The 11,573-nt window shown below is 40.0% G+C and overlaps 1 protein-coding gene across 1 annotated transcript; it reads left to right on the top strand.

Moving 5' to 3' along the window:
* Positions 1-253: 253 nt before the first annotated feature.
* Positions 254-11,090, top strand: xpnpep2 (X-prolyl aminopeptidase (aminopeptidase P) 2, membrane-bound). Its single transcript, XM_072436562.1, has 20 exons — positions 254-466; positions 828-880; positions 1,416-1,526; positions 1,623-1,686; positions 2,235-2,339; positions 3,027-3,113; positions 3,461-3,604; positions 5,343-5,444; positions 6,038-6,119; positions 6,487-6,688; positions 7,955-8,044; positions 8,538-8,647; positions 8,772-8,849; positions 8,919-8,990; positions 9,057-9,117; positions 9,189-9,258; positions 9,541-9,645; positions 9,729-9,865; positions 9,945-10,034; positions 10,665-11,090. The coding sequence occupies exons 1-20, from the start codon at positions 424-426 to the stop codon at positions 10,863-10,865; spliced, it is 2,007 nt and encodes a 668-aa protein (XP_072292663.1). The 5' UTR covers positions 254-423; the 3' UTR covers positions 10,866-11,090.
* The last annotated feature ends 483 nt before the right edge of the window (positions 11,091-11,573 follow it).

Raw genomic sequence — 11,573 nt, forward strand, 5'->3', positions numbered from 1 at the left:
GGGGATAAGTCCAGTTCATTTTCTATGGGGGGGATTACCCAGCCCCCCATAGATGTAGAATTAATAGAACTGCCTGTCAAAATGTACTAAAACCACAGTCTCTACTCCAGTCTCTTTTCACAGTATTAGACAGACTGGTATAAATGTGAGCGTCCATAGCGCCTTGACTTGTCTTCTTTTATATGCCATAAGACTTGGGATCCACCTCCAAAAGCCACTTCCACTAGATGAGAATCAGGTGGCCAGTGGGAGCGTTGAGCCACAGCTGAGGAGGAGGAGGAGGAGGAGAGATAGTGGGGTAGAGACAGAGAGGACAGTCATACACTTCACAAGCAGACACTGACACGCCACACACCCACAATATTTCTCCTATACGTCGCATCGGAGCACCTGCTGTAGCCACGCCGTGAGGAGCAGGGGAAAATGCTTCCCTGGCTGCTGGCCTTGACTCTTGCAGCGCTGACGGGTAAAAAGTTACTCTTATCACTTGTATTTTGGATCAGGTGCATTTCTTTAACATTGTTGTTTTCGTGCACAAATGAAGCCCTTTAAAGTATGCCATTTCAGTTAATGTTAATGTCTGTTCTGTTTCGTAATAGACCGTGTAGTGGCCATTATTTAAGATTTACTCATCTTGTTCGTCTTCATATTCTTATTCTTTGTTTCACTTAATGTGATTAATATCCCTTCTGCCTGGTGCGCACTTACGTGTCCTCTACACGTACAAGTGTCCTCTACAGAATGTAAATGACAAGTGTTTCTAAGCCTTCAATTGGCATTGATTTTTAGAGAAGACATGCTCTTATAAGATTGCCTTGTGTTGGTAGGATTCACTGTGGGCTATGAACGCACTGAGAGGAACTGCTCCATATCTCCACCTGTAAGTAATTTTTATTTAGCGTTTACTGCCTTTTGTTAATGATTGTTGTTCTGTAGTCAGATGGTGGATACAAGGAGTTACCAATAAACACACCAAATTACAACATCTCAAACTAGGCTGTCATGTCCAATGTTTTACATGATGATTATGTTTATTTCGCAATACTTTCTTCCTTCAAACGCATATAGTACATTTGATTGCAGTGGAGTCGTCAAAGTAATATGAACATGGCTCATATAACTGAGGACACAGATCATTTAAGAAATTTGAAATATCAATTCTGCATTTTTTTTCTTTTAATCAGGACTAAGGGGACAGAACAAGTTAATATATCTTGATGTGAACTCAGATGGTTGTTTGCAACCAAAATAATTTTAATTGTGTACCATTTTGACTTACAGACAAAAGCTATTTTATAATTTGTAATTCTGTTGGAAAATTAAGATAAAATGATAGAAAAGTGGAAGACCTTTAGTTTATGACAACTTCATACAGCGTTTGCCTTTTACTGTATTTGTTGTGTGTCTTCTTCCAGTACGTTCCCAGTACAGCTGTCAACAGCACTCTTCAGCTGCAGGATCTACGAAAGAAAATGTTCCCCCTGAAGATTTCTGCATACATTATCCCTGGCACCGATGCTCACCTGGTACATCCTGCCGACCATCTTCATAAGGAATTCATATGAGATCTCAGCACTTTTTTGACAAACTTGATTAGATTTAGTTTCCTCTTTCTGTTCCAGAGTGAGTATATTGCACCACGTGACGCGCGGATGACCTTCATGAGCGGCTTTAAAGGCTCATCAGGTACAGTGTCCCCCTCTCGTCTATTCTTCGCCTCTGTCCTCCTCCTCCTGATAACTCAACTCCCCACATTCAGAGCTACTTTCATCCCACATCAAACTACGCTGCATTTAAGTCATTCTTTTTCCTTTGTGCTCTCTTGTCCACTTCTTTTTTTCCATGTTCATTCCACAATCAATGACCATTTTATTCCATTTCATGCATGACAGAGAAACTGTTTATTACAGCGTGAACGCAAGACAAGCTTAATGCAAAAGTTCCTCATTTGATAAAGGGCTGTAATTATATCTTTGGGTGAAGCTTCCTTTTCTGAGCTGTTAATATTTTACTGTATATGACACCAGCGTACACTAGTGGAATGATAATCTTGACATGAGCCGTGTTTATGTAAGCACCACACATCTTAGCTGTTTTTCTGCTAACCTTTTGTGCCCTACACACATTAGTTTCCCTGTTTTAGCTGCCCAGTCACGCCTCATAACAGCATTTTGACATTTACAAGTGGTGTGATTCACTGTCACCATAACCCGCCGTGTCTCCTCTGCCCATAGGCACTGCAGTGGTAACTCGGACCAAAGCCGCTCTCTGGACAGACAGTCGCTACTGGGTTCAAGCAGAGAGGGAGATGGACTGCAACTGGGAGCTGCAGAAAGACCGTGAGGGGTTCTCATGATGACATAAGATGTGCAAATAGAAATGCCAACACGCTCTTCAGATTTGTATGAAATGACTTGATGAAATCGCAGCTCTGGTCACATCATGTTACTGTTTGTGCCGTCGTCAAACAAATAATCTATTGTGACAGTCATTCCAGAGCACAAACTAGATAAGATTATATTTAATGCTGTTACTGGCAACTTCTGGGCACAAAACACAGCTTAGAATTCAGTCAGTGTCACTGGCCAATTCATTGTACCGCCACACTTAGGCCATCCCAGTGAAAAATGTGTGAACATGCCCCTGGTTAATAAATAAATGAAGTTTTTATGAAGCTAATGCTTAAAAAAATATAACACATGTCCATGGAAATACAAAGTAAATAATAGTATCATAACTCTTAAGTCTGTTTTTATTCAACATTTAAACGATGTTCCTCAAATGCAACATTTTGTGCTTGAAAATCTGATTTGTTTAAACTTTCTATCGAATCTACACTTATTTCTGTTTTCATGTGTTTAACCTCATACTGAACATTAAAGTCCTTCTGTTTCTGAAAGGTGGCTTAATCTAGCCCTTAGCCTTTATATAACTCCACTGTTGATGTTGCTTGAGTATTAATGTGGGAGTTTCAATCATTGAGAGAGAGATACATATCATTGTTGCTGTGGTGTTCTTCTCCTCAGAGTCCGTTGGCTCAATAGTCAAGTGGCTCATTGCGGAGGTTCCAAAAGGTGGCCAGATCAGCTTTGACCCCTTCCTCTTCTCTCTCAGTAAGTCTGTCTGTCCAGGTTTATGGGGTGAAATTTATGTCACATTAATATTGTTGATGCAGAAAGAACAATTATAAATGTAGTATTGTTACAAATGTATTTAAATATTATATATATCATAATGTATATAATAAATAAATACATAATAATAGTACTACAGGCTTTGATATAGACTGGGTTGTTGTTGTTTTTTTTAATTAATTGTTGTTTCTGCATCAATAAATGTATATGACACACATTTTAGCCCATACGGGTTGATGTCAATAAAGCTCACAAACAAATACAAATGATCAATACTCTGGATGGATTTGACTTTGTGTGTAATCACCTGCATTTCCCTTTGTTAGAGAAGTATGAGGAATTCGCCATCAGTCTTGAATCGACCAATATTACCTTCAAGTCTGTCCCCAACAACCTGGTGGATGAAGTGTGGAAGAACAGACCTCCTCTGCCGCCGGACAACCTGATTCGGCTGCCAGACAGAGTCATACGTAGGTCTATGTGTACAGTCTGCAGTGCTGTGGTGCCATTTATCTTGTGTTGAACTATGTACACAAAAATATAAGCCATTAAGCTTCAATTTATGATTTTATAGCTCTGTAAAATATCTAATGCAAACTTGAAGAGGCAACATCTGGGGATTACCCGGTCTCTTATTTATTCAAGGAATAGGCAAATGGAACCAATGGAGTGTATTATAAACAAAAGGGGACTAAAACGCAGTCAAGTAAAATGTCCACTGTCACATGAAGTGAATTATTGAGGCTGTTGTTAGTGGGTGAATTGCTGAATATTTTTAACAATTCAGTCAGAAGTAGTAACATGCTTAATCAGAGCTCCTAAATGTAATCTTTTAAATGATCAAAAGTGTCCCCGCAAAGGAGCAGTGATGAGCAAACAGACCATATAGTTTACAGTACAGACAGCTTAGTATAACTAATACTAAAGTTAGATTCTAAAACTACAGTACTAAACTAAAGCTTAAAGGTGCACAATGCATCTTTTTGCTTGTCTCAACTGTGATGTTATAGCTTTGCCTGGAATGTTCCACAGTATGGCATTAAACATCTGTACCACCTTTAAGGGTAGTTTTGTGGCTGAAGCATTCCTACTGTAAGCGGGAACGTCTCTCCTGTTCTCTGATCTTTTACTTGGGTTGTAGTTACTTCTTGCTTCCATAGAAATTACTTCTTGCTTCCATAGAAATACTAAATATTTTTAATGCCATAGTGTGGAACAAACCTCTCCACGTACATTCCACCAGTAGTAGTACACCGTTGTAAAAATGCTTTTTATTAAAAAACTGTTTGTTATAAACTATTATATAAAAAAGGTTACATTTTAAAATGTTATTTTCTTTATTTGCCTTTTGTTTGTAAAGCTCTCACTGGCCTTTTGCCTGATTATTTATCAAGTTTGCTGAACACTATCATCAATTGAGAGCTCAGGACATTTTAAAATGATAGCTTTGTGTGTGGACATATAAATGTGGGTATATACACATGTATGTATGTATGTATGTATACGTTCACGTATTAACGGAAAGGCCTGAAAATAATACTTTTTTTCTTTTTTTTATAAAGACAAAAATTTGTCCTTATTAAAATAAGTCAAGGGAAAAAACAAAATGCAAATGCTGGATATGGGAAGCAATACGGATCAGGAAACAAGGCACAACAAAAATGAACAGAGACGAAGGAGCTTTCATGCAGCCCACATGGGTCTGAGACACGCTTCTCCAGAGACCACCAGGCATCAGGGGGCGTGGCCAGTCAGGCAGATCTGTCAAACTGGCCACTTTCGGGAAGATCAGCTGATAAGTGACATGTCACAGCAGTCGGATGACGATTCTGAGAAAGGTGACAGATGTTACAGATACATGTCAAGGTGAAAAACAACCAATTTTTGTCTTTAAAAAAAGAAAGAAACAAAAGTATAATTACAAGAAGACGTGATGAATTTCATCAATGGTCTGAAAATAATCTTTACACCACACTAGCAGTTTCAGCAGTCTTTGTGTAGTATATTTGTAAAGTTTTCATATTTAACAGTCTAACTGGATCAAAAAAGCGACTTGTTTCAGACAAGACAGAACAAACTAAGACAGACAAAATAATGGAAGTGCCCTCTATGTATTAGAAAGCCACTACTTTCCAAGCTCTTAATGGACATGTTAGATCTGTTGGTGCCGTCTGGAAATGACATTTGAATCAGGAGTATTGTTCACAGAAAGAACCTGGCAGGAGAAAGTGCAGGACATCAGGAGGCAAATGAAGGAGACCCCATACGAGCCCACCGCTCTGCTCCTGTCTGCGCTGGATGAGACGGCATGTGAGTGACTATTTTAGTTACACAAGACGAGTTGTAGTCTTATATTGTGTTATGTAGAATATAAAGAAAAGAGTATGATCAAAACTATGTCAATGTATTTTGCACGGATGATGAATTCCAGTTGGGGCCTCTCAATTACCTCTAGTGAATGAAATAGTGGGAATTAGTGAATGATGCACGTCATTTTCAGCTACATCAAATTATTATATAGCAGTGACATTTGTTTGCGAATGATGAAACTAACATTTAGGATAGTGTAGTTACTGCTACACTATCCTAAATGCTTAATGTTAAATAGTGAAAGTTATAAAGTTACCATTGGTGATGGTAAGAAGCATATTCTTAGCTACAGTGGGGATGTAAAGCAGATGCAAAAAAAATTCAAACAAATGTATCTGGACTATTGCCTACGTCCTAAGTCTTCCGCTCGTTTGAATTTTTCCACATGGACAGGAAGGCATTTGGCGCATCTTTCCATAATCTAAGACTATTCAAAACAGAGCTGGGGCTTTTCTCCAATAGTTCGTGCAAATGACTGATCTGAAGATGTGGTCATTCAATTGTGACGCAGTAATTGATGTATCTTCCTTTAGGGCTGTTCAATATGCGAGGCAATGACATCCCATACAATCCCTTCTTCTACTCCTACACACTTGTCACCATGAATGAAATCTGGTAAGCTTTCTGGATTACACGCGGTCCTTTTAAGACTACATTCAGTTTATCACTTGTCCTGGAATATTTCATGCAACTCTGATGGAAGATATCCTAATTTCTCTCTGTGCCCTTCAAGTTTGTTTGTTATTCATATACAACATGAAGGCAGATTGAGATAGTCATCCAAGAGCAAGAGAGTCAGATGCATCAGCATATTTACCCAAAAATTTTGTATGAATACATTTCCAAGTGTAATTCCATCAAACTATTTGTAATTGTATATATTTTGAGATATTTTAGAGTGACATTTTTTTTTCCTTTTTTTCCCGTATGCTGTAATTGCTCTATGTAATGATTGATTACGTATGTGTTTTTATGTCCACAGGTTGTTCTTGCACTTGGAGAGAGTGACTGATGAACTGAAGCTGTACCTGAACTCGTCCTGCCGCGGGCCGCTCTGTGTGCAGCTCCAGAGCTACGACTCTGTGCTGGGCCAGGTCCAGAAGTATGTGGCCACGCCCCTGGTCAAAATGTGGATCGGGGCAGATTACACAAACTACGCACTTTACGAGATCATTACACCGAAGGTACAGAATTTACACACGATACGTAGATGCAAAACAATAACAGGCTTTAGTTTATGTTTGATCCATTATTTGGGAAAAGGAAAAACAATATTTATTTATTTATTTATTTAATTTGTTGGTTGGTTGCTTGATTTTATCTGCATAGATCTGTTTTTAAGATAAGATAAGATAAGATATTCCTTTATTGTCCCACATGGGGAAATTTCATTGGTGCAACGCAGGTAGATACAGAAGAACAGATCACTTATAGGAAGTCTGAAAAACACTTTCAGTAGAAGATCTCCTATAAATAAATAAAAACTCCCACAGACAAATAAATAAATACCATTGCATGTGATCACAACAGTAATTGCACATGAATATGTGTCACGACAGCACATAGATTGCACATGAATTTCACAGTAATTGCACATACGACAGAATTGCACATCAGTATTAGGTTAGGTCAGTATTGCGACGGGATAACGTGACGATCTCCGGGTAAGACGACTGTTCTCCGCAGTTTCATGAGTTCCTCCTTTGTGGAAACGCGGTACGGCGCCGGGCAGGGGGCGGGGCCGGAGCCGGGGGGCGGGGCCGGAGCCGGGGGGCTCAGAGCCAAGACACATCGCCACGACACGACGAAAACACTCAATCCAGCCGAATAAAGTCAAAACAAGTTAATTCAAAGCGATTCCAGTGCGTGTCCCGATCGTTCGTGAAGTTCCTCTTTCATATAAACGTGTATATAAACGTGTACCGACGACACGCCGTACTTTAGCGCGGCCGGAGGGCGCGGGGAGGGGCTGGTGGGCTCGCTCGGAGCTAGCTCACGTCACAACAACACAACGAACGCAACGAAAAACGCTCAAATCCAGCCGAAAAAAGTCAAAAACAGTTGAATTAAAAAGCTATTCCAGCGCGTGTCCCTATCGTACAGTAAAATAGAAAAAATATACTAACTATATTTACAAAATATAGGAGATAAAGCACAATAAGTGTGAGAAAGAAGAGAGAGCGTTTACACCGGGCTGCCAGCTGTACCAGCGCCTTATGACGTATATATTTTGTGACTATGGGTTGAATTTTGAACCAAATAAAAAAAGAAAGAGAATGCAATTTATTATACCTTGTCCTGTGTAGGTCAGTTCATGACTGCCCTCTTGTGGCCAAAAGATCGTGCAGCACGTTTGTTTTTTACAAAAGTTTAAATTTCCACATATTAATTTTTATCTTGTTCATGCCATTACAATTCATTCAGTATGACGAATTTACTCTCCTTTTCAGGAAAAGCTCCTGACCTCCTCTTACTCCCCAGTGTTGACCACCAAAGCTGTAAAGGATGAGACGGAGCAGCGGATTCTGAAAGAAGCGCATGTATGTCTCATAGACTCATAGATACAAACAGTGGCCACATTAAAACTAGCTTCTAGATAGAAAACAAAGAGGTTTAGTTTCTGGTGAAACCAATAACACCTTTTATCAGGAGGTTCCACTCAGAGTAGGATAGATATCTGAGTTCCCAGTCCAGTCGTTAAAAAAAAAAAAAACAGAGTTGACTACAACTGAATATTTTTCTACAATGAAATACTCCAGGACGAATGAGGGACTACACCGACAAGCCCAATGAAGATTTAACTGTAAAGATGCAAACACATTTTATAGATGTTGCTCATTAACACATTAACAGCGTGAACACTCCACACCAGACGTCGCCTTGTCTCTGTGATGCACGAGAGGCTGTCATTGCTTCTATAGTCAGACTCACTCTATATCGTGTGTGTGTGTGTGTGTGTGTGTGTGTGTGTGTGTGCGCGTTTGTGCGCATGTGCGTTTGTGCATGTGTGTGTTTGTGCGCGTGTGCGTGTAGGTGAGGGATGCAGTGGCCGTGATCCAGCTGCTGATGTGGCTGGAAAAGGTCGTGCCTGAAGGAAAGGAGACTGAACTGACTGCAGCGCTCTACGTCAATATGTGTCGCCAGTGAGTTAGCGTTACATGCATTACATTTGCTTAACATTTGTTACTTCCACATAGTTTGTTCATCCTTAACTGGCAATAATTATCAGAACACAAGTACATTTTTGTTTTATCAAAATGTTGCCAGAAAACAAAAGGACAGCAGAGGCCCAAGTTTCGAGACCATATCTGCCAGTGGACCAAACGCCGCTCTTGCCCATTACAGGTGTGTTATTATTGTCACCAGTTTTGGGCGCAAACTGTCACAGACAGAACAACTGCGTCTCTGTTGCAGTCCAAACAATGAAACTAGCCGAAAGCTGACGGTGAATGAGATGTACCTGGTGGATTCTGGAGGCCAATATTTGTGAGTAAAAACACTTTTTTCCATTTTCACTTTAGTCTGAAAAGTCATGTTTGTTTTCCCTTTCAGAGATGGGACCACTGACATCACACGGACCGTCCACTGGGGAACACCCACAGCCATGCAAAAGGTATTGAAAGCACAAAAGTCCTCCTCACATTTTAAATACTACAATAACCTGTGTTTTATCTCAAACTACAGGAGGCTTACACTCGAGTGCTCATGGGAAATATTGAAATTTCCAGGACTATTTTTCCATCCGGAACTAGAGGTTGGTGTACTATGCAACACTACACTACAAGATGGATTTTTTACCTCACCAACTATTTATTACAGTATTTATTCAAACAGGGACAGCACATTTTATGGGTTGTACTTTTCCTGCCAAGAGGCTGCAGATATAAATGAGCCTAACTCTTGTACCATGCATCAAATGGCAACGTTTATGTTCTTGTTGTACATGGTCCTTTTTTTTAAATAATTTGGTTCCATAATATAATTTCTCCAGTGAATGATTTAATACCTTTGTGTCATGTGTATTTTATTGTTTCAGGTGTAAACATGGAAATGCTGGGCCGCAAAGCATTATGGGAGGTGGGCCTGAATTATGGTCATGGAACAGGTCATGGTGTTGGGAACTATTTTGGAGTGCATGAGTGTAAGATTTATACTTTTTACAATGATCAATGTTCTTTTAATAATGTCCACACTTATAGTTCTTGGTTGAACTGTTTTCTCCAGGGCCCGTTGGCTTTCAGAGCAACAACATTCCCTTCACTGCGGGCATGTTCACATCGATAGAACCAGGCTACTACAAGGAGAACGACTTTGGGATTAGGATTGAGGACATTGCTGTGACTGTGCCTGCAAAAACAAAGGTGAAATGACAAAGACATTCACAATGTAATTCTGTAACAATGCTAATTTTAATGAATGTTCTCTCTTGTTCCTCTTCAGTTTGGTAACAACTATCTGACCTTTGAAACCGTATCTCTGGTTCCATATGACCGCAAGCTGATTGACATCACTCTTCTGAGCCCACAGCAGGTAAGACTTTATGGATCCTATCAGAGGAATACAATTCTATTCCCAATCGATTTTGTCACATGCACTCATCCAAAACAATATGACTTTATTCATTGTGTTTTTATGCGTAACAGCGTTTACAACAGCAACTTGATGGAAGAATGTACAGCACTGTTGAGTAGTGTCCATTTTGGAAAAACTCATTTGTTTGGATTTTTATGTTTGGTGGATCCATATGCTTGATTATATGGCATCATTTTGCATAAGCATTGGTTTTAAGTTGTGTATCTCAAGACAACAAAGCACTTAACACTGCATTATTCATTCACTCCACACCCTCTGCCCTGGGGCAGACTGACAAAAGTGAGGCAACCAATATGCGCCATGAGCTCCTTTGACCACTCACACTCACACACCACATTCATACTAGGCAAGTGTCTTGTCTAAGGACACAACAACAGTATAAACTAGAGCCACTGCTGCCCCGCTGAAAGAAGCTGAATGCTGCTCCTCAGTCAGGGGCGTGTCCTCATGACCCTGGAGGCCCGCCTCCTGCAGAGGTCCATATGATTGTCACTGATGGGTGTGAAATCACATCTTGGTCCATTCACTTGATGCATTGATTTAACATGGCCATTTATGCCCCCCCAGCTCCAGTGGCTGAATAACTACTATGAAACAATCCAGAGGGTGCTGGGCCCCGAGCTGGACCGTCAGAAGCTGTCTGAAGAGAAGGTCTGGGTGCAGAGGAACACCGCGCCCATCACAGTGGCTGAATCTTCATCAAACATCTCCTCCTCCTCACTGCCCCTTCTCACTTTGGTGTTTGCTCTGATCCAAAGCCTCCTGTGAGCGCCCCCTGCCTGTTGTAGCAGATTTGCACTCATATGTCTATGCAGCATCTGCTGAAAACAACAGCCACGTACTTTTCTACTTCCTGATGTGTACAAAAGTGTAGTTTCAAAATATCAATGATACAAATGAAAAGTGTGATATTTCTTAGTGATTTAAGACTTTTAGATGTTTTCAAACTGGAGTTTCAAACCCACTATTTTATTAAAGTTTTTAAAGACTTTCTTTCTTTGATCTTGTTTGTTTACTTTATTTATACAGGGGAAAACTCAAGAGGTGCGTTCCCTCTTTTCCGTGAGTGCCTTTGCTAAAGACAAACATGTGTAATCCATGTTACAACATTATATAAAAATGAGGGATCGTAAACAGCTTTAAAAGTCTATTTTAACTTGATCTATCTTGATCTATTTGTCTTGTCAGTTGTTTCAAAGGTGTAAGTGATCCCTGACACATACACCACACACATGTCCAAGCCCTTTTTTTCATGTTTGTTTTGTAAGGGTGGTTGGCGGTCAAGAGGCCTCCTTTCAGTAAAGAGGAACTCGAGTATGAGATCATTGTTTTAGTGAACTGCTCCACTTCTGCATGCTACACCTTTGTCATTGGCTACCTTTATACAACATTTTGTAACAAGGGAAACATCCCCATTTGTTTTTCTGGGGTTAAGGTAAACAAGAAAATGTCTTCTTAATATTAAATTGGCTTAAA

Source organism: Eucyclogobius newberryi, unplaced genomic scaffold (genome assembly GCF_026437365.1).
Source record: "Eucyclogobius newberryi isolate DKJ021-1_F unplaced genomic scaffold, fEucNew1.0.hap1 SCAF_11, whole genome shotgun sequence".
Lineage (NCBI taxonomy): Eukaryota > Metazoa > Chordata > Actinopteri > Gobiiformes > Gobiidae > Eucyclogobius > Eucyclogobius newberryi.

What these genes read in the sequence shown, in the direction of transcription:
- xpnpep2 (XM_072436562.1), top strand. Translation starts at nt 424, where the DNA reads ATGCTTCCCTGGCTGCTGGCCTTGACTCTTGCAGCGCTGACGG. An exon ending in GCTGCCAGACAGAGTCATAC is followed by an intron (nt 3,605 to 5,342) that starts GTAGGTCTATGT and finishes TATTGTTCACAG; the next exon opens with AAAGAACCTGGCAGGAGAAA. An exon ending in GATTCTGGAGGCCAATATTT is followed by an intron (nt 8,991 to 9,056) that starts GTGAGTAAAAAC and finishes TTTCCCTTTCAG; the next exon opens with AGATGGGACCACTGACATCA.